Source organism: Ochotona curzoniae, unplaced genomic scaffold (assembly GCF_017591425.1).
Source record: "Ochotona curzoniae isolate NIBS_2020 unplaced genomic scaffold, NIBS_Ocur_1.0 contig_2210, whole genome shotgun sequence".
Lineage (NCBI taxonomy): Eukaryota > Metazoa > Chordata > Mammalia > Lagomorpha > Ochotonidae > Ochotona > Ochotona curzoniae.
In genome coordinates this window covers 5557763-5581573 of record NW_024465369.1, presented here as the reverse complement: position 1 = coordinate 5581573, position 23811 = coordinate 5557763, and the positions used below count along the sequence as shown (strand labels likewise).

The 23811-nt window shown below is 38.7% G+C and overlaps 1 protein-coding gene across 1 annotated transcript in view; it reads right to left on the bottom strand.

Annotated features, from left to right (window-relative positions):
- Nucleotides 1-2032: 2032 nt before the first annotated feature.
- Nucleotides 2033-23811, bottom strand: part of HNMT (histamine N-methyltransferase) — a 37446-nt gene continuing 15667 nt past the window's right edge. Inside the window, exons 3-6 of the mRNA XM_040971518.1 lie at nt 20623-20730; nt 19490-19620; nt 16823-16916; nt 2033-3063 (exon numbers count right to left, since the gene is read on the bottom strand). Coding sequence (XP_040827452.1) covers nt 2708-3063; nt 16823-16916; nt 19490-19620; nt 20623-20730 — 689 coding nt within the window. The 3' untranslated portion in view covers nt 2033-2707. The remainder of the gene's footprint in view (nt 3064-16822; nt 16917-19489; nt 19621-20622; nt 20731-23811) is intronic.

Below are 23811 nucleotides of genomic sequence, written 5' to 3'. Positions count from 1 at the left end.
TTTAGGTATTTGTAATGATTTTTCTTGTAGAAAATACTTCCATGTCCTGTTGCATTAAACTGATGCAGAAATGAATGTATTTATCTTTGTATTTTACACTACAGTCTTTCCAGAATGAGAAAAGGCCATATTTGTGAATACCATCCTAGAGACATCACTTTCAATCTTTGAATAGCATGCTAGTCCTATTTTTGTTTTTGCACATATGATTTTTACAAAAGGTTATAGGTTGCTCGACAGAATCTTGATTGTCATTCCTCTGGTGAAGTTGTTCAAGGTCATCGTAGTCCTGTACCCATCATTCATGTGTGTCTCACAGATTTCCTTTGTCACTAGTACGTATCAGTATGATGAATGGTCTAGTCTTCATATTCAACTATCTGATAGGGCAAATGTTGTTTCATTGGTTGGAATCTATAATTCAAAGCACACTGATGAAGTTGTCTGAGAAAAAAGGCCAATGCAGATCAATTTTATTTATTATGGAAAACAAGGCCTGGTAGTGTGTTAGCATAAGTAGGCTCTGCATTCTAGTGGACTCCCAGGGGGAGTGCAGGGATTAGGCATGAATGCAGACTTCTGTTTGTGACTACAGTGCAATGTGGAGCGGTAGTCCTGTGTTAAAAACTACATGTCAAATTGGATTGAATGCCTCCTTCCTTGGAGACCAGGAGTTCATGAACTCCTGAGGAAACCTTACTATCCACCTGTTTTTGACAAGGAATAGTAGTTCTTTCCTTATAAAAATTGCAGAAGTAGTTGTTTACTTCCCTGAAGAGGTATAATGGTTTTAAAAGAATGACAAAATAAGGAGCATGGGATAAGTGGCTTAAAATTCTCTCGGGGCAGGTGTTCTGACACTTGTATTTCAAGTCAGAGGGCCTGGGTTCAAGTCCTGGTGCTGCTTCCTGTCTAGATGCCTGCTGATATAAGTGATGCCTCAACGAACTGAATCGCTGTCATTCATATAGAAACCCAGATGGAGTTTCAGAAGCTTTTGGCTTACACCTGGCCCTCCCAGTAGAAGGAATTTAGTAGAAGGGAGATGTTCATCTGTGTCTCTCTTTTTTTCTCTCCATGGCTCTGCCTTTCAAATAAATAGACACACACTTTAAAAAAAAAAAACATAAAACAAAAAAGAACTTTTAGGGCTAGCACAGTGGCATGACAAGTTAATTCTCCACCTGCTGGTGCTGACATCACAGGCACATCAATTCATGTCTTGGCAATTCAACTTCTCAAGACCCCAGCTTATGGCCTGGGGAAGCAGAGGAATGGGCCCCAACATTCATGTGGGAGACCTGGAAGAAGCTTCTAACTCCTAGCTTTTTATAGGGCCCAGCTCTGGCCATTGCAGCCATTTGTGGAGTGAACCAGTAGATGGGAGATTTCTCTTTCTCTCCTTCTCTCTCTCTTACTTTCCAAAATTACAATGTTCAAAGATGACACTTGCTTTTAAAGGATAGTACAGTGACACAAGGTACTAAATAAATCAAAATATATTTATGATTTTCTGGAAATTTAATAACTAGTAAAAGATACATTTAAAGCTAGTACAAGGGCCCAACACAGTAGCCTAGTGGCTACAATCCTCATCTTGTGTGTGGGTGCTGGTTCCTGCCCCAGCGGTTCCACTGCCTATCCAACTCCCTGCTTGTGGCCTGGGAAAGCAGGAGAGGACAGCCCAAAGCCCTGGGACTCTATGCCTGTGTGGGAGACCTGGAAGAAGCTCCTGGCTCCTGGATTTGGAAGGAAGATCTTTCTATCTTCTCTCTATAAATGTCTTTCCAATAAAAATACTTGAAAATTTAAAAAAAAAATCTAGTATAGTCTCTTGGATTTCAGTACATTGTGTTCCTGTGGCTGGCTAATATTTGATGAGCTTGGGAATGGCTTGTATTCAATCTCATTCTTTGCATGTATTGAAATTTCAAACATTCCAAAAAGTAAAATCATTACTTCTGATAAAACATTACATTTTTAAAGAAAATTTATTTTAGAAGGGCTTTTGAAATGTACCAGAAACCCAGAAATAAGAAAATGAAAATTATATTAAGGTTGCATGAAGTAGAAAACATTAAGTATATTTTAAAAAACTGCTAAATCACAGATAAAATTGTAAGAGGAAAAAATGAGAAGTGAATGCATAACAAAGAGTTAAGTTGTAATATTCTGAAGTGGTGTCAATAATCAATAAAAGTACATAAAACATAATAGAAGACAAATAATAATGTTTTTCCACAAGTTCACAGAAAATATTCAGAATTTAAAATTTTTCTACCATGATAAACATGTTCCATTTTCAACAGTTTTTATGCATAAAAATACTTAGTATGCAACGTAATGACAAATACATATATTTCAGAAGTATTCAAAGAATCTATAACATAGTTCATTAGTATTCTAACAAACTTCTATACAACCAGTAAAATGAATGGATTTTACTGTCAGTGAACCATTGAAACCCAATTTTGTCTACATAGGTGCTGTTTAGCCAACATATGTTCTTTATCTAGAAGAAGAATAGACTAAATCCTGCAATATCTCACATAAATCTACATGGAAGACCAGGAATGCCTTGGAATATTCTAAACATATTTGAGATAATCTCTCTCTCCTTTAAGATATTTACTTGATAATTTTAATGTTGAAGTAAAGGAATGATTATTTTATTTTTCAGACATAGTTTTTAACCTACTCTCTTCAGTTATGCCTCAATCACTATGAAACTCAGATTATTGTTAAAAAGAACCTTCCCCTCCTTTTTAACACTATATTCAGGCTCTTGCAGATCTTTCATAATTTCTGCCTTGAGATCAGGTGGTGCTGTCTTGTTAAAGTTGCAGGTTTCTGTCAAAAAATCCCAAAGCAGCTCTCCATTTTCATTGCCATCAATGAAACAGTCAGATATATCCATGGTGGACAGAAGATCACAGCTCTCATACTTAATCCCCAAGTCGTCGAGCATCTGAGTGATCTCAAATGATGTGACATACTGGCAGAGGTCATTCTGGGGTAAACGAGATCCATATTTTGTGAACAGCTTGTTCCAGGCACTGGTTCCTGTGCAACAAAACAAAGTTCATGCTCTCATTGACCTTCTGTCAGGCAGTGAAGGCTAACAGTAGAAAAACGAACAGAATACTATGCATTCCCTTGGTGCAACTTAATTTAAGTACAGTGTAAGGAGCAGAGAGAGCTAAGTGAAAAACTCATCAGAGGAAGGGATAAGTGGTTCTGAGAAGGAGGTGGCCTTGTGGCTTATCACATTAAACCACCACCTGCATTGCTGACTTTTGACATGGGTACAGGTTGGACACCAGCTGCTCCACTTACTTTCTAGCTCTCTTTTAATGTACCTGGGAAAGCAGTGGAAGATTGCCTAAGGCATACAAGTACCCTCATGGGATGCCTGGAAGAATCTGTGGTTTCTGATTTCTGCCTGGCATAGCCCTAGGTGCTGCAGCCATTGGAGGAGCGGGCTAGTGGATAAAAGGATGGGATGGTTGTTTTCTCTCTCTCTTTCTCTCTCATCCTTTCCTCTCGTTCTTACTCTGACACTGACTTTCAAATAAAAAATCAAAGGTGAATGGTTGAAGAGTCTGCTTCATTACCTAGGGTCATCATGGAAATGTTCTAATAAGACAACATTTGAGTAGAGATCTGAGAGCAAGCCCTATAGACAGCAAAGGAATTATTACTTCAGATAGAAAAGCAACTATGAAGTGCCAGACATAGAAGCATGTTGGCTTATCTAGCTAGCTAGCTATTTAAAGCTTTAAGGATTTATTTTTGATGATGTTTAAATAGTTGAGAAGGATGCATGCCCATATAGAATAATTATCAGGGCTGGAAGGGTCAAAGATTAGGGGAAAGTGGATGAGATCCTGTTTAAGATTTTCTTTTTTCTTCTTCCTGCATCTGGATAAAGGGAGGAGGGCGGGCGGGGGTGGGGAGGAGGGAGATGCCGTACGCAGCATCCTAACTGCACCAGTACCCAGGATGAGGAATGGTCACTCAGTGTCATCCCAGGGTCCCTGATGTAGAGCATGCTCCAGGGGTTCTGCTTAAGTGATTTCGATAATTCTGAAATGCTGTCGATCTTGCCAATTCAAGGATGAGGAAATCTTTCCAAGGTCCACTGCCTAACACAGTCCATCTCAGAGTCTCCATCTGCCCAGATACTTGCTATCAACACTTGGCTGGGAGAGTTGTCCAATTTGTTCTGCCTTCCATCCTCTGCTAAAACACTAGATGTCCTCTGCAGGCCCCAGTGGACTGCCACATCCTCTATGTGCTTCTGAGCATACCATCCACAGCTCTGTCTTACACATTGAGGAGGCCCAGTTCTGACACATTCACTATATGGTCTGTCCACAGACCCTACAATTCTCCCCATGGTTGGAGTTCTCAATCCAGGAGTTCAGTTGGGGTGCTCCCCCCAAAAAAGCTTTACCTGAGGTGTCCGTAGACCTGACTTTTGTGTTTTTGCCAATACAGGGTCTGGCTCAGCCTTAACCTATGCCAACCTATGTACACACTGGTAGTTTCAATTTCTGGGTCAGTTTTGTCTCCAGCCCCATCTCTTTTTAAAATTTTAATTAATAATTTTTATTATTTTATGACACAGTTCCGTAGGCCCTGTGATTTCCTTTATCCCCTTTCCATTTCCTCCCCTCCTCACTGAGTTCTCCTATATCATTATTATAGTATAGTTCTTAATACACAGTCATATGTCCATCATTGTGGGCATGGACAATGGCAGAGTCTCCAGCATCCCATTGTAAAGATATAGTAAACAGTGTCAATGGGAGTCTATCTTTGTCTGGAAGTAGAGATGCATACTGCTTAGTATCCTCACATCTGGATATGATAGTCTCCATTACAGTTACTATACATCCCCTTAAATGAAAAGCCACAATACAAAGTCAACAAGAAGAAGAAAAAAACCAAAATTTACAAGGCCATGAAGTTAAATAATATGCTGCTAGGTATGACAATCTCCATTACTTAGTTACCACATATCCCTTTAAATGAAAAGCCACAAAACAAAGTCAATAACAGGAAGGAAAAAAAAAACAAAATTTACAAGGCCATGAAGTTAAATAACATGCTACTGAATGAGTAATGTGTCACAAAGAAATAAAAATCAAGAACCTTCTTGAAGAAAATGATGCTACTGTATAATCTATGAGTCATTGAATAATTTAAGAAGTATTTTTAAGAGATGAAAACAACAACAACAAAAAAATCAAAATTCATGGTACTGTTTCCACTGATCTTTGTTGATGAAATGTGTCTCCTGTAGGCAACAAATTGATGGGTCTTGTTTTTAATCCAGTCTACTAATTTATGATGTTTGATTGATGAGTATAAGCCATTTACATTCAGGGTTAATATGAATGAGTGGTAATTTGGTCCTGTCATTTCGACAATGGATTGTTCATTGATTTAGATTTCTGTTATTATTTTACTGGGATGTTCTTTATATTTGCCTTTGGTTTTGGTAGGTGCTCTTCCTCATCTCTGTCAAGAAAACATCTGTAAGTATAATTTATAAGCCAGGGTTGGAAGAGGGATATTCTTTTAACTTTTCTTTACTGTGGAAGAATTTTATTTCATTTTCAAAGACAAAGAAAATTTTTTTTGCTGGGTACATTATCCTTTGCTGACAATATTTTGCTTTTAGAATCTGGACTATGCTCCATTCTCTTCTTGCCTGTAGAGTTTCCTGTGAGAAATCTCATGTGAGTTTAATTGGCATTCCTTTATATGTCACTTGATTTTTTTCATGTGCACGTTTAGGGATCTTTTCCTTGTGTTCGATTGAAGAGAGCTTGATTATCATGTGTCATGGTGAAGATCGCTTTGGTCAACCCTATTGGGAGTTCTCTGCCCCACCCACCAGATGTTGTTTCTCAATTCTTTCTTCAGATTTGAGAAATTCTCCCTTATTATTTCATTCAATACATTTTTAAACCCAGCTTCTCTTTCTGCATCTTCTGGGACTCCCATTACTCTTCTATTTGACCTTTTAATAGTGTCTTTCAATTCTTGAATACTTTTTTTGGCCTGATCCAGCTCTGCTTCCAGCTTTTTTGTTTGTTTCCCCCTGGTGACAGCAAATATCTTCTAATTTTGAGGTTCATTCTTCTGCTTCCTTCATTCTACTTTGGAGACTTTCCACTGTACTTTTAATCTGGTCCACTGCATTCTTCATTTCTGATATATCAGCTTTCATTTGAATCATTTCCAGTGTGATGTATTCCTTGATTTCCTTGAATGCCTTCTTTTGCTCTTGGTCATTGTACTTCTGGTTATCAGTTTCTTCTCCTTTCAGAAGGTTTGTAAGCTGCAGGTCTACAGTTTGATTTTACTTGTTGCAGTTGGTATCCAGTTCTTTGTTTGCAGTCATTTGTGCCACTTCCTCCAGTGAGTTCCAGATTTCCACCATAATCTCCGTAGCCCTAGCTGCTGGCTCACCACTCTCCACCTCCTGTGATACCGTGCTGAGGCTGCATTATTGTCTCTACAAACTTTCTTTCATTTCCGATTCGAGCAGATCCCAGGATTAGGGAGACACCAGGTGTCCTCTATAGCTAGGTTGTTGCTGGTAGTGATCTTGCCGGAACCTATTTGACATTAGGTCTGAGGACCACACGGACCTATTTTGACTAGTACGATGCCACAGTCGGTATTATTTTCCAGTGGGACCAGTGCAGTGTGTTTTCATGAGCTCTGTGCATGTGCACCTCACTTTTGTCCCTGCAATCTTAAGTTCTTTGACACATTGTATGAAATGGCACCTTATGTGTCATTACTAGAGTTGTTGATCTGCTGGCAATCAGGTCTGAGGGCTACCTGGACCTATATTGGGTGGAATCTTTAGGATGCCACAATCTTGCAGTTCACTGGCCCAGAAACGAGCTCACTCCCAGCTTAGTGCATGTGTAGTACTGTCCATTGCTCTTGCCTCCTTAAACAAAATGGTGCCCAGTTTGGCTCCAGGCGTCAGACTGGGCTGCCAAATCCATCAAAACTGCCCATCTGGGCTGCTGCACTGTCTCTGCTACTAGTCAAACAGACTATCAGGACAGACAGCTCTCTGCTTTTGTTCACCTCCTGAGCTCCCAGTCAAAGTTCCTTCCTACCTGCCCACTCTGGCCTGTGGGTTGACTCAGTTTGCCACTAGCTGAATGTTGCCAGGGCACCAGTCACCACCACAACACCACACTACCACGTCTGCTGCCTTCCCATGTCTCCAGGTGCCCCTCTGCTGTCAATCTGTCCTCTTGTATTTCCTGGAATGTGCCCTCTTGCTTCACACTGGCTAATATTTCTCCATCTGTTTAAACGTGTCCTTACCCTATTCTGCCATCTTGATTCTCTCCAGTCCCATGTCTTAAGCAAACCAATGGACACTATGGCCCAGACCAACCCAGCCAGCTACACAATTGGCCCTCATGTACTCGAGCGGGAGCTGCAGCCTTATTGGAGCTGCCCACCAGGCCTACCCCCAGCCCTGGTTCCTGTGCATGCCAGTATGTGTGACACCAATGGGTGACGCAGCCTAGCTCAGCCCATCTGACCCTAGTATCTAGCTCACACTTAGGCTTGCAGGTACTACCGCCTGTCTAGTTAGGTCTGCCCCCAGCTCTGGTTCTCATGTTCACCAGTGAGATCCATAGCCCATAAGAGAGGTGCCCATAGTTTGCCTAATAGACCTACTCTCAGCCCTGGATCTTGCATTTTCTAGATAGGCAGAAGGCCTATGGAATTGGAACTGGGTAGACAAGAGAGAAAGTGGACAGAAGTAAGGTTGGATTGGGTGAAGAAAATGGATTACATGCCAGATCACATTATTACTTTACTGTCAATTACTCTACTATCTAATAGAGCTTTCTGAACTCATGAACATGTTCTATAACTGTATTTCAAATATGGTTGTAGCTATGAAGATCTTGGAAGGTGGCTAGTATGAGTCAACAGCATAATATTAAGCCTCAATTTCAATTTCAGTAGTCAAAAGCAGCTTCTATATAGGACAGTTCAACATGATAGTTACTTTAATTCACTTACTAATAAGGTTACTCTGGCCCTATAGGTGAAAATAGACTAAGGACATAAGAGCAATGGCAGGGAAAATACCTAAAAGGCTACTACATTAATCTGGGTGATAAAGCATGGCAACCTAGACCAGTAATATGGAAGGGGAAGAAAAGCTGCTGGATATTTTTAAATATATTGGGCTCCTAGGAGTGTGTCAAAGATGTGAATACAGTGTGAACAAAAGAAGAGTTGTGGAAAAAAGGAAGAAGAGGAGTCAGTGGATGCAAGACTTGTGACTTCAGGACCTCAGAGGTGGATTTGCCATCACTAGAAATGAGAGCAGCAAAGAAGGAGCAATGTGACACCCCGAAATGTGAGTTTGAGCTACTTATTACCACTTGTATGCAGAAACAGCTTAAGCCATCAGTCACTAGGTGTATTTTTAAAATGTGTCCCAAATTTGGACAAATTAGCACTGAAGCACTGAATTGGAAAATATGCTAGCATTGTCTGTTGTATTTTATTGAAAAATTACTCCAGCTAGAAGCTGAGAGATGTGTCATATGACAAGGGAGGGAGACATGAGCTGAATTCTTAAGCTTTGTGAATGAGATGAGACTCGGTATTATGAGATGAGTTTCGTCATCTGTAAAATGAAGATTACAATACTGACCTTGAGTATAACTGAAGGCAATCATTGAGATAATGCACATGAATCATTGTGTGATGGAAAGAATAGTGCAGGTCAACAATAAATGTTCAGAAAATAAATAAAGTGGCTTGCTAGTGCAGCTTTATTAGTTGTAAGTGTGAAATTTTTTAAAAAGCCCTCTGTTCAGAAATTTATGCTAATAACAAATGAGCTTTTAATTATGGATTTTCTATTACTGCTTTGTTGTGAACCCCAACAGTATTGTGCAGTAATTATAAGTCCAACCACCTAAATACGAAGTCTAGATTTTTTCCTCTTGCTAGATTTGTGAACCTGTGACTCAGTTTTATCCCCTGTGATATAACAAGTGGAAAGTTTATGGAAAATGTGTCTTAGGAAAAACAATGGTGCATAGATTTTCAAACCATTGTTTGCACACAAATAAGCTTATCTTTTAAAAACGTTTGCTGCTTGATAGAGTTGACAAGCAAATAGAAAAGAAAGGAGAGAGAAGGGAGAAGGTGGAAAGAGAATGAGGAGAGGGAGAAAGAGAGAGAGCAAACCTATCCACCTGTTTCTTCATCGGAGTCCTATAATTCCCAAGCCTAAAGCCAGGAGCTAGGGACTCAAGCTGAGTCTCCCACTTCATTGACAGAAATTCACCTACCTGAGCTGTCACTGCTGCCTCCAGGGTCTGCATCTGCATTAGCAGGAATCTAGTTAGGAGCCAGAGCCTGGAATCAAACCTAGGTACTTCCTTGCACAGAGTGGCTATGAAGAAAATCTGCTCCTAAACTTGTTTTATAACTCAGTTTTTCTGTGGACTTTTCATAGTCGTCTTCTGCATGCTCTTCCACATACTGAGTTAACATGGTGAGGGTATTTAGAACCACGCTCTCACACGGCAAACAGTGCTGAGGCATTAGGGAATTAAGCTGGATTTGGACAAGGAAATGTAAGAGAGAATATTTTCTATGTGTTTCCAGGAAGATTTCAGTGGTAAGCTCTCTGGGTCCCCCAATCTCCCTTATGATCTAATGAAAGTAATTGACCGTGCAGAAGAGTACACAAACAGTGCTTTTGCACACAATCCTGCTTGGATTTATACAGTGTTCACAGACCTCTGCCTCCTCCTGGATCAGCCTCGAATTCCCAGACTTACCTTAACCCATGATATTATTACTGTTAGGAACTGGTAAATAAAACACAGCCTAGATATTTGATGTTTTCCTAATATTTCAGAAGAGAAAGCAATAGCTTTCAGATATGATCTAGGGGAAAGTGAAATTGGAATAAAGTAGAAAAAAATTAAATCTCAGTTGGATAAATAAAATGAGGGTCGTGAGTAGACACTGTCATTCACATGACAGTGGATTGTTGTCTTCAATAAAAATGTGCCTATAGACAAGACTTTATAAGACTATGAAGCATGTCAATTGTCACCAATATTATTTCTTTTCACCTGGCAGAAGAGGAGGAACCAAGGGCTAACTGCAGAGAATTTGCTGGTGTCAGGACTGGGATTTGGTGCCATTTCAGACCCGATCAGTTCTACACTAACTGAAGTGTTAGCATAATGACTCTCGTTGGGCACAACATAGAGTGTTACTTTTGCTTTCAGCATGATAGAAACTGAATTCTCTTTGCCCTTCTGTATTAAAAATAAGGCACCCTGACTTCCTCCTTCCTCAGTCAGACAGGGGAGAATGGAGAAAAAAATTTCAGCCATCTCTTCCCTTCATCATAGGTTGCGTTTCCATGGCCATATCTCCCAGTCGATATGCAGAGGCAACATTTACTGAAAATGTACCGCTGACATCGTTGTAGTGTGGGCTACTTCTCATGAACAACAAACAAAAAACTGACTCTTTTGCTCCCTTTTCTCCTTTTTTCTTTATCCTCAAATCAACTCTCTGTGTCACAATCAGGTACTTGTACAGGTTCTCACTAAACCACGTTTATTGCACTCAGTTAACAGTCATGGATCCTTGGGAGCTCATTGGAAAGGTTCCTTCTCTTAAGCAACGTGTTTCTCCTAGGGCGCCTGTTAATGTCATTTCATTCTGATTTCGAGTTATCTTTCTTTTTCTAATTACATTTCATTCTTTATTCAACATTGCTCCTGTCTTTCTTTTTCTTTTTTTGCATACAGTGAGTGTATGTAAACGCATGCATCTCTGCATGTATGTGCCCATACACGTGTGCTTTAATATCGAAGCCTGTCTGCAAATGTTTAAAACTTTGTTCTCTCATCTCATGGCAATTACACAATTTGTTGTAGCTGGAATGTGTTCCCTGTTTTTGGCTAACTGTTGAGAGTTTATTGCCCTTCTAATATCATAAGGCAGAGATAATAAGTATTCAGTCACTTCAAGGACAATGTTCTCATATCTTCAGTGTATCAAAGGCTCTGAAAATACAGAAACCAAAATAAGAGACAGGGACAGAGATAGCGAATTCTCTGGAATCCTGCTGAAGCTGCTTATATGCTTCTGATAGGAGAATAATGCCAAGTGTTTTCCTGCCTGAGTTGCCCGTTAGGACAGGAGCCTTTCAAAAGGAGACATGAGTGAGGGGCCATCTTTGCAGCCTTCATAGTAACTATGAGACTAACAGTGGGTACTTGACCAGGTGAATGTGCCAAACCTACACATCAGCACCTCCTGCAGCAAACATGACAAGACAGCTGTGTTTAGAATAAGGCTGAACACACAGTGTGCCAGAGGGAAACTAGATCCTCTGCCTAAATGCACTGAGGGACAGACTCCACTGTTTGTGACTTTTCAATCCAATAAATTTCAAATACATGTGTCCACACAGCATTTAAATAACAAATACATGTCCAAAGAAGCAACCAATTAGTCTAGTGCTAGATCAGTCTCTGAGACAGGAAGGCAAACACCTGAGCAACTTGTCATACCCTGGATGTCCTTTGCAGAAGTGGGACTCAATATTCCATAAATCATTAGAAATCTAATTTTGAGGTTGAAAATTTGGATGGCCTGCTAGTGATGTTATAAATATGCAAATGGCCCTTAGCAGACAAAAGGGTCCCCATTACTGCTTTAGAATATGGTGTTAGTCTAGGTCACTGAGACAGACCTCCTAGATGAGATATTAACCAAATGAATGCTCTTGGGAATTTCATTTATTAGCAGTTGTACGTTGCTCTAAATCTTCCTGCAGTAGGTTCTTGGACTGCACAGCAGAGCAGCTACAGATGGCAATACTACTCTGACAAAACAAATGTGCCCATAAGAATCTTCACTTTTAGGAAATTAAGGAGTGAACTCATTTAGACACTGACACCAATAATCTTAATAAAAACAAAGCCTCATGTGAACTATTTCAGGATGGGTGTTCTAAGTTTGAGAGTAATATTCAAGGGTAAAAAATGCTTTACTGTGGTAAGTGTATGATGAATGGATTTAGGAAGATTTGTGTTTCAAAAAGACGATTTGGGGAAATAGTTCTTCAATATGGGAAAGGAAAGATGTAGATTTAATACTTCAGCCGACCTGGGGAGGATTTTCAAAGTCAGTTCCTTTCTAGATACTAGTCCAGCAATTAAGGATTTGAAGCTGTAGCACTAGATAACAAAAATAATTTGTAACAATATAGGTCATTTCAAAACATGGCCACTGACAGTGATTTCAAAAATGTGATTAAAATTTTCTTGTGATTAAAATTTGTTTCTGATGCTGCAAAAAAGCCTGATCTATTGTCTTTTTAAAAGAGGATCCATATGTTTTCATTGGGTGAATTAAAACTGAAACCGTTTATTGGTATTTGTAAAAGAGGAAAGCACGTTTCACTTGCTTACACTGAAGAGGAACAAGACCTATTTCCAGGAAACATGCTGTTAGGACAGGATGGGGGTGAGGAAGCCGCATTGTGCAACACCAGTATCTCATGTAGACGCTGGTTTGTGTCCCAGCTGCTCCACTTCTGAACTGGTTCTCTGCTAATGGCCTGAGGAAAGCAGTGGAAGATGACCCAAGATCCCTGTGGTTGGAAGACCCACATGGGAGACCTGGAAGAAGCTCCTGGCTCTTCACTTCAGCCTGGCTTATCCAGGTGGTCAAGGTAGCATAGTGGGAGTAAAGTGCTCAGAGAACAAATCAGAGGGCTAGAATAAGGAAGTGAGGGTTGTTGTTTTTTTAATGCCTGAGCTAAGAATATATCATGGAAGTCAAGAGAAGTTGTGGAAGTATGTTCAGGGAAGGGAGATCGGAAAGGATCAAGAGGAAGGCCAGAAAGTGAATAGCTGTTGGATTTTAAGTCAGTTTCTGTTCTCACTTCTTCCTTCCTATGAGTCTCAACATCCCCAAAAGCAACGAATGCCACTTTAATGAATAGGAAATAGGGCAAGCATAACATGGTGAGGAAGGGGAACTGTAATGCTCAGATGATTTGGAAAAAAAAAGTATCAAAAGTTCAATTGTAGATGGAAATTTGGAACAGACAAGGCCTGGCAACCATCAGGAATATGTAAACATGAGCTTCAGGAATCCTTATGAGTAGAGCAGGAACAGGGAGTGGCATGCACTCCTAAGTTACTTGGTAATGAGAGTTCTAGTCATTCACGTCTGATTGTTAGAATGAAGTGTGAGCCATAAAACTGGGGAAAACATTAAGTTAATGACAGCAATCAACATATGTGACCGTCCATTTCAGGTAGAATATTTTCTTTAGGTACAAAATAAATATAATTTTAAACTTACATGTAATTAGTTCATGCAATTAGTACTTTTTATAAATAAATATAGGTTTAAAAAGACTAAGACATTTTTAGCCTTAGGAGAGACAAAAGCTGAAAACCCCAAATTAAAATATTTATACTTATTTCCTCCTTTAAAAATGCTTATTTATATTCAGTTTATTTAAGTATTTTTAAAATTTTATTAAGGATTATATGGTTGATCAGGGTGGGAGGGATCAGGGTTTAGGGAAAATTGGGTGAACCCAGTGCTTCCATTCCATAGTTGCTATTTCTTCTTGTTGATTCTGAGGAAAGGGGAAAGGCAAAGAGGGAAACCACTCGTGACTTTCCACATGTCCCAGTACCCAGGGATGAGGAACCGCCACCTCATATCAACCCAGAGCCTCAATGTGTACATATTCTGAGGGTTCTGTCTAAGTGGTTTGTGTAGTTCTGAAATGCTGCCATTTTCACCAATCCAAGGATGATGTCACCCTCCTACTGTCTATTGGCTCCATTCACCAATTTGCTGTCATTGTATTCAGTTTATTTTAAAGGAAAAAAAAAATGATAGACAGATGATTTCTGTAACCAAGGCCAGACCAGGCAGAAGTTGGGAGCTTAAATACTTGAACCATCATCATCTGCCTCCCAATCTTCACATTAAGAAACTAGAATAAAAACATGAACTGGTATCCAGAACAAGATACTCCCACTTGGGGCCCAGACATCCCAAGAGGCATCAGGACTGTGGGGCCTTCCATCTGTACCTATTTATTCCTTTTGATAAATGGCTCCATGTTAATAAGATGTATTTCTTTTCATTAGAAAGGCACACTTACAAAGAGAAGGACAGATATGGATTAAGATCTTCCATGGTTCACTCCACAAAATGCTACAATGCTCGAGATAGAGAAAATCTGAAACCAGGAGCTTCTTGCTTTCTCCCACGTGGGTGCAAGGTTCCAGAGCTTTGGGCCATCCTTCATTGTTTTACCCAAACCATCGCAGGGAGATGGATCAGAAGTGGAGCAGCTGGGACGTGAACTAATGCCTGTATAGGATGCTGGCACTTGAAAGAGGAGGATTAGTCACTTGGGCCATCACACCAGGACCTAAGTGATTCCTTTTGAAAAATATTCATTTACTTATTTGGAAGGCAGACTTGCAAAGGGGAGGGGGCTTGGGGGTAGTGGTAAGGGAGAAGGAGAAAGAAAAGGGGACAGAGAGGGAGAAAGGGGGGGTGGAGATTTTCCATCTCCTGGTTCACTCTCCAAAAAGCTGTATTGCTGTGGCTGGCCCAGGCTGAAGCCAGGAGTTTCATGCAGGTCTCCCTTGTGGATGTAAGCAGGGGTCCAAGTACTTGGGCCGTCTTTTGCTGCTTTTGAAAATGAAACGTCTGGGACCTGAACTGGCGCCCATATGAGATACTGGTGGCAGTTGAACCTATTTTGTCAGCCTCAGGTGATTCATGTGATATTTCTTCCGTATCTATGTAAGCCCCATCTAAGATAAAATGTAGATGATAAGGGAAGGAGCTTATTAGAGATTCTTTAAGCTGACAGCTTTTATTTTGTTACTCCATATCCAGGAAAGTTAACATCATTTTTGTCTTTGGGATCATTGTCCCTCATGTTATAAGCCATAATGAAGACAATGAACTGAATCCTGATGAGGTGAATACCATGTACTTCTCAACATCAAACCACATTGAATGAGTAATTTTTGATTAAAAGTAGTTTGCAAAGAAAAGTGATTTAAGTATGTGTTCCTTTTCTTCTGAATTTCACCCCAATGATGCATATTAGAATAACACAAATAAACTCTATGTATAGAGGGTTTTAATGCAGCTATCAATAACGAGAAATGCCTTTAGATAAGTCAATGCTCAGAGTCCGGGCTTACACAGTGAGGGGAATCTTACCATTCTTGCTGTGTGTCATCCTGTTTTTCACTGACTCTCTTTTGGTTGCCACAGTTCTTGATGGCAATAATTTCATGCATCATCTCAATTCATTCAAGATAGAGGGGGCAGAATACTGAAATCTGTGACGCTTAGTCAACTCTTAGGTGCTTATAGACTATTCATGTACTTGCGGAAACAGTCTGGCTCTCTCTTATTGGTAGACACATTTACAAAACACTGCATTCTGGCATACAAATGTCTAGTTTTCTGAAATTATTTTAAAATAAACCAGATATTAATTGAATGTCTGATTTCCAGTTTACATGAAATATTTTCCAAAATCAACAATAACTTTTGAATCAATTACCATTTGCTTATTTAATACTTTGCTATGATTGATTCATTTTATCAAGGATAGACTTCCACAAGTCTCATAACTGATTTTACTGTTGTGTCCCTAAAAGTCATACAATGTACTTTAGCCACATGTCCTCATCTAGAGGGCTGAATATGATAGATCCATTTCCCATGCATTGTTCTAAATGAGAAATCACAAATTTCCCACAGAAGTGAGTACTTTTAACATGCTAGAGACATAGTATATCATGTTGTAACGTTGAGAAAAAGATAGCACACAGGAGCTTTTTATTGCCAAATTCCACCTAAGCCATGATGCAGGATTACAGCAAGCAACACTATTTGCCATCCTTAAAGCTGTTTCTCATATTTGAGAATAAATTAAGTTTTGGCATCATGCTTTTTCATGTGTGGCAACTACTGTCAGCCCAGAGAGCTGGAGACTTTCTAACTCAGGGCAGACAACCCATAATGCCTGCTAAGTGAAAGAAGTAATGAACAAGTGATCTTAACAAAGCAAAGTTTGATTTAAAAAAAATGCTTCCTGATTTTCCCTGTGTGGTGCTTACTGTATTATCAAATGGTTTATTTGGAGAATAAAACACTACCACATAAGAAAGCAAGTAAAGCATTCTAATAGATATTTGAGAAAGGATACAGTGAGCTATGTTGTTGGCAACTCCAGAAACCCCGAGTAATGAAGTGATCTCACATATTTAGATCTTATTTAGGAATAAAGATTACACAGGAAAAATAGACACCCAAGTGATGTTAGTAAGCAAATATAAACATTTAAGTCTAATAGCATCATATAAAACTTATTTTTTTTGAATAAAATAGTTTCTTCTTATTTGGACAAGTTTGAATAAAATTCTTTTCAGCGGAATTTTCTTTCAGTTATAAAAAACAATTCCTATATAGAAGGTAAACATTTTTGCTACAGAGAGAAGTAAGTGTCAAATTCTGCTTTGCCCTCTAAATTGAGAGCCCTTACAAATGACTGAACTAATGCCACAAAAATTAATTGGCTATTATCAGAAACAAGGACAAAACTTCATAACAAAAAGAAAATATACCAGGTTTCTTCAAAAATATGATTTTATGCAAAGATACATTACTGCTGCTTTAAAATCCAGGCTGGATGAAAATAACTTACCTGACACAACAATAATGAGAATTTTAGCATTTGTAGCTAAGAGACCATGGAAGAATTTCAGTGTAGCTGAGATGTCTTTTACATAATACATCATCTGGAATGAGGGAAAAAAAAAGAGAAATAAGATACTTCTCAGTACTAAAGTCTTTGTTTCCTAGACTAGACACTATAAGATCTGATTTTCAAAATGAATGGATTTTTATACAACAAAAGATTTAAGGAAGTTAAGCTTTAGATTTAGGTTTTACAAGAAGAGAGAAAACAAATGTATGACAAAATATTTGGAGAGGGAAACCTGCTATTCATTCAACTAGACTCAAATAGCTTTAAATGTATTCTTCCTGGGCTCCATAATACATGCTTAGTCTCCATTTCACATGGGGACACTGATCTTATACTGACTCTATAGTTTGTGAGTTTTAGTTCTGCTGGGAGAAAATTGTGCCAGCACCATTAAAAAAAAAAGACCCCATTTCATGGAACATTACTTAAAATGAAGCCCTCTGCACCAGCTTCTCCATATGCTCACAGAGGCTGTTTCTAAATCACAGGAAATGTGTCAGACTCTGATATCGACATATTCTCTTGGAAATTGGGCTGCATGAAGCAGAAGATTACGTGTGTGGTCACTGGATGTTAGGAGTCAGCTGTTCATTTTAACATGGCTAGGTCATTGCCTAGTAGAATGCATCCCTTTGTGTTCATACAGCACTTGGAATTATGGGTTGGCAGTGGAGCATTTTCCCTAATGTTTTCCATCATTGGAAGCCTACCCTTGCCAATGCATACAAAGACATGTCTTATAGCTCATCTTCATCTCTCTTAGAATTCAGTAGTCCATGTTGCATGCCCATTGCAGAATTCATTGCAGAGAGGAAGAATAACTCCTACAATGTCTCTTTCTCATGAAAGGATAGAAGAAAATGGACCAAAACATAACCTGGGCTGCCCCAAGAGCCATTTTTAATGTATTACTTCATATAATTTACCAGAAGGATAATTGGGCCTGGTGTGGTGGCCTAGTGGCTAAACATGCCAGGATCCCTTATGGGCGCTGGTTCTAATGCTGGCAGCTCCACTTCCCATCCTGGTCTCTGCTTGTGGCCTGGGAAAGTAGTCGAGGACAGCCCAAAACCATAGGAGACCTGGATGAGGTTCCTGACTCTTGGCTCTGGATCAGCGTAGACCAGCCATTGCAGTCACTTGGGGAGTGAATCATCAGATGGAAGATCTTTCTCTCTGTCTCTCCTCCTCTCTGTATATCTGACTTTGCAATAAAAGCAAATAAATCTTTGGAAAAATAATTTACCATCAGGATAATAAATCGGTTTCCAAATACAGCCAATTAGATGGCTAGCAATTTACGACTCTACCTGACCAAAACACGAGGAAATGGGCCAGGGCAGATGCGCTAAACATTTTTTTTTTTTTCTAATCTAACAAACACTAAGATTCACCAAGTTTATAGTGAATCCTAAGCTGAATATCTTTGATGAGAACATCAGATTACTAGGACTATATGGAATGGAGCATGGACAAGACAGAGACAAAGCATAAACAGGGTAGAGAAAGATATAGAAAATAACAGAGTATCAAAGAAGGCAGAGTTGCTATGAAAGACTGAACATGCAGGTTTTGAGAGAAACAGAAAGAGTTGGTCTTTGAAGCCACAGTGTTTTGAAATAAGAAAAAAAGGATCCAAGGCATAAGTAGATACGGGATTGGGTTTTGACCAGAGGAGGCTTTTGTAAGATGGAAGATTAATAGGTACAGGTGTATTTCTGTTTGCAAGTTCATATGGTGAAATATGACTTTTCAGTTTTACTTCCTCTGTACTATAATACTGAAGTCCTTTGGAATTAAAGATTGGGGGAAGTTGCAGAAGGAGTAAGGAGAAATGGGAGTCATAAAGTCATATGGGCAACAAGAAAGCAAACCTAACAAAGAAATACCATAAGCTTACTGGACAAGGCCAATTGTTGCTTGTTAGGCAGAAAATGTTTGCTAGGTAGACTAGCAGAGATGTCAAATTGTGTGGACATGTCAACCTTGGAGTCATTTCTTAAAAGTTCATTTTTCTGGGGATCACTATGATTATGGACTACAGGAAAAAAAGGCTTTATTGTTAATCAAGTGGTGTAGCTAAAATGTGCACATTTCCTGAAGACAGCCAATTTGCAAAGTGCACATATCCCTTAATCTGTCCAGAAATATCAGTGATCCCTGGAAATCTAATTCCATGTTCACTACAGTTAGTCTGTAAGTAGTACTGGACCATGGAAAGAAATTCCTACTTAATGTATGGCTGACATCACTAAAACTTTATTGACCTGAAGAATTCTCTAACCTGACCTTCTATGGTTCTGCTATCAAGGTCATCTATACAAGGCAAAACTTAGAAGAGAATTTGGGGAGAAGGTATTGAAATCCCAGATCCTATGGAATTGTACCATAAAAGTTATATATATATATAACTTGGATATAAAAGGTGATTATGGATTAGAGAAAAGTAGCTTATTGAATGTTAAAGAAATTTTAATATCAATATATTTCATTAATGATCATTTATAAAATTAAAATTTAGAAGAATATTTAAAATTAATTTTTCCATAAATTTCTTTTCAAAAGTCTCCTTTCTGAGAGTCTGTTAAAATGAATGTTTCTTACCTGTATCATATGAATAAAGTCCCATTTTTGAAGCACCTTTTCCTCCATCACTCTATGTTGATATTCAGATGCTGTCTCCTTATGCCAAGCAAACTTTATGTTCTCCAGGTTTGATGTCTTGGCTACAAGCTCTAAAATACAGAGACGAGGTTGCACACCATCAATTTTAATTGCAAATGTGGAATCCATTTCCACTTAGAATTTTAATGCAATCAATGTTAGATGCATAACAGATATAAAGATTTTTTTTTGCTTTTTCTGTAGCTCTGAGAAACTAAAAAAAAATTTTTTTTCTAGTATTAAATGAAATTGAGATGAAACAGTCAATATTACATAAGTATGATAAAAGCCTGACATAAATAATATTACTCAGATTAACAGAATATCAACTGGTGAATCTTACCAGTGAAAGGAGGATGTGAAACAGGTGAGATGCTTGTAAATTCAGGAGTGGGCAAATCATGATTCAGACACTCTGTCTGCCCTACCAACTATTTTGACTTTGAAATACAAGCAAAAAACATATATATTTTCTTCTACTATGTTTTTGCCATTTGTGAGTCATGTCATTATGTGTTTGGATAACTGATAGAAGAATAATGAAGAATTTTCCATAACTTTTAAAAAATGACCTAAAATTTAGACATCAGTGTTTATAAATAAAGTTTTATTGGGGTGCACCTGCACTCAGTACACATTTATCTATGGCTATCTTGTGCTTGTGGATTACTAGGTGAAGCAGAGGCTGGCTGGCTGCTGATGGACTATTTGCCTCTTTTCAGGAAAAGTTTGTTGATTTCTGCTGTGACCCTCTAACATAACCTCTTCAAGGTTAGGCATTCAGTTTAAGTATTTCTGAATGCAAGGATAAATGACTCTATCCCTAAGAATAAACAGTAAAATTGATAGTTGGTAATGATCAAGGGGGTGAATGAAGAACCAATAGAACAGTTTAATAGTTTACTGTTCACATTGTAAAGTATTTAGCAGTGTCTGCCAAGAATGAGTTAGTTTCTTCTCTCAACAATCTCCCAAAGAGCATAAAGCAATAACTATATTTTTGATCAATTGGGGGAAAAATGTTAAGTCTCTGGGATAGATTTTTGGCCATTAGGGGTTTAGGTCACAGTTACCTTTGTACTTGGTGATTTGCTCAGCACTTGGTTCAACTACTTCGTTTCTGATGTGAACTCCTGGAAACTGAGCTTGGACTTTGGAGATAATCTGAAGATCGATTTCACCTAGAGAATGAATAGCTGGTCAGATAACGCTATTCCAGAAAGAAGTAATTAAAAATAATTTGATTTCATTTATCATCTACTACTTTGTATTATCTATCATAGGAAAACCTATTTTAAATAAAGCATAAATCTCATCTGTTGTCCTGCCACAATGCCTATGATGCAGAAAAGCTAGTTGTAAAAAAAATTATAATTATATGATCTTAGGAGAGATAAGAATGCTATTCATCCATTCATCCAGATAGTCTTAAAAAAAAAAAACTTACTTGAGAGATGGATAAAGAGACAGAGACAGAAAAGATGGGAAAGGGAGTGAGTAAGACAGAGCTTTTTTTTTATGATGTACTTATGGTTTTATTTCTTTTTTTAATTTCATTTTATGACACAGTTCCATAGGTTCTGGGATTCCCCAAACCCTCCCCAAACCCTCCTGCCACATTGATTTCCACCGTATCATTAGAGCAGTACAGCTCATAATCAGTCCTAATTCCATCATTGCGGGCATGGACCATGCAGGGAGTCCAGCATCATATTATCTAGATAAATTCAACAATTTCATTGGGAGGTCATCCTTGATCTGAAAGCAGATCTGGCAGAATATCATGCCCTCTAATGAAAAGCTACAACACATATTCAACAACAGGAAGAAGCATGGAAATTTACATGAAGTTAATTGACATGGTATTGAGTGACCAATGTGTTAGAAAATGCAAGTTCTTAACCACATCCTGTAACTACTTCATTGACATCTCAATTTTAGTTTATACATAATCAACTGCTATAAACCTTAAAATTATTATAGGGTACTATTCAGCTCCCTTGTGTCTTTTTTTTCTTCATATTTATATTTAGTAGCTTATAGTATTCAAGCATGACTTTTACTGAGCTTCATGAATTTTAGGATAGTCCAAACAGGCTTATAACTCTAACAAGCTGTGTGTTAATGATTGAGGAGCAGAACAGTTTTAAGAGGGGTGCATAGAGAAATCTTCAATACCTTAGTGAGGAGTAACTGAGCTTTGTGTCCTCCCTGTTAAGGTATATGGGAGTCCAAGTTGACTTTTTCTTGTCCTAAGTTTTCATTATTGGTCTCTCTCTGTCTATCTGATCTAATTTTGGGGACTCTGGAGCGACCCTGATGGTCATTGCAAGAGAAGGTAGGGAGCCAAAGTTGGAGCTAAGTAAAGACCAGAGAAAGCTCCTCTCCCAAATCCTGAAGGAAGTTGACTGTTCTTCTGTTTCTGAGGACCGCTCAGGGCTTTTGGCTGTTGTTCCGATGTCATTAGACCCTGTTAGAAGGGTTCTGGGCTTCTTCCCTCCTGTGTGGGAGATCCGATAGGGAATGGTTGACCTCAGAGTTCTTGGCCTATGAGGGCACTCCAATTCCCTGTGATTTCCTTGGCGGTTGGGATATAGTCCTTGGTGCCCATACTGATAGTTCTTGGTGAAGATCCAGAAGTCTCAGGGATGGAATATGAGCCTCCTCCAAGACAGAGCTACTTAACCATCAGCTTAGTTTAGAAATGCTCACAATAATCAGGGCTGGGCTGAGCCAAACTTAGAACCACAAATTTAATCCAAGTCTCCACCTAGTTGCACTATTACAGTTCAAATTCAGTCAAGATTCTTTCATTGCAATAGTATAACCAATATATATTAAAAAAAAAAAAGGCAGCCATATTCTACTGCTTTTCCCAGGCTATTAGTAGCTAGATTGGAGTAGCATTCTCAAGTGGTGGCTTGATTTGCTGTGCCACAACATCAACAGCTAGGCATCTTGTTTTAGTGACCCATCTAGTTGTGTTTTCTTGTCTCAAATTTTTAATATTGTCATAAGTCCGCTATTCTCCTTTCATGTGCAGTTCCTGCCCATCCTTTCACTTTCAGTTTCCATGTACAATTTGTTGGAGTGATGTATCTCTCTAGGCAACAGATAGATGGATTTTGTTTTGACTCAGCCTGCAAATCTAGAATAATTTACCCAGAAAAGCTTTCCTTTGTCTTTGAAGGTGAAATAAAATTCTTCCAGACCTGTCCTGCAAATGATACCTAATGATGTTCTATTGAAAGAGAAAACAAATAGCATTTACCCAAACCAAAAGCAAACATGGAGAATGTTCCAATAAAACATCAAAGGGAAACTAAATAAAAAAATGAACAGCCCATAGCTAAAATGACAGGACCAAATTGACATAATACACTCTTCAGTTTCATATCCTATAAAGTTTGCTTTTTATTGTTCCTCAAAAGTAGGATGCATGCATTTTTTGAGTTTTTTTTGTTATATTTTGGTAGGATGCATGCATTCTTAAAAAAGATAGAATTATTTCATTCAGAAATCAGAGTTACATAGGAAGGAGAGAGAGAGAGAGAGAAATGTTGCATCTACTGATTCACTCCCCAAATGGCCACAATGGCTAGAGCTGGGCTGGTCTGAAGCTGAAAGCTCCTTCTGAGGCTACCACGTGAGTTCAGGCACCCCAGGAGTTAAACCATCCTCTGCTGCAACAGCAACATAAACTGGTTCCCACAGGGGATCCAGTACAGCAGGTGGAGGGTTAACATATTATCTCAACAAACCAATCCTAAACACATACATTTTAACAAGTATTTTTATGTAGCATAATCAACACTGTATTGAAGAACATCAGTCAAGCTGAGGGACTGATACTGTTTGACTTCTAGACTTCCTATAAAACTACAGCAATCAAGGAGATGTTGTAATTGAAGAAACAAAAGACAGATAGATTGGTGGTTCAGAATATAGTCCCAGAATAGACTCACATAAGTACAATCAAGTAATCCTTGACAAACGAGCCAAAGAAATACAATTGAGTAAGGACAGCCTTTTCAACATTGATGTTCCCTTACTCAAAAAAGAAAAAAAAAATCAATCTAGACACAGTACTTATACCTATCACAGATGCTAATTCAAATGGATAATAGATCTAAGTAAAATTCCAACATGTGAAACTCCTGCAAGGAGTGCTATGGTTACAACACTGCTTGGGACATCTGCATCCCATTTGGAGTTCCTGGATTTGAGTCCCAGCTATGTTTCCAATTTGAGCTTTCTCCTAA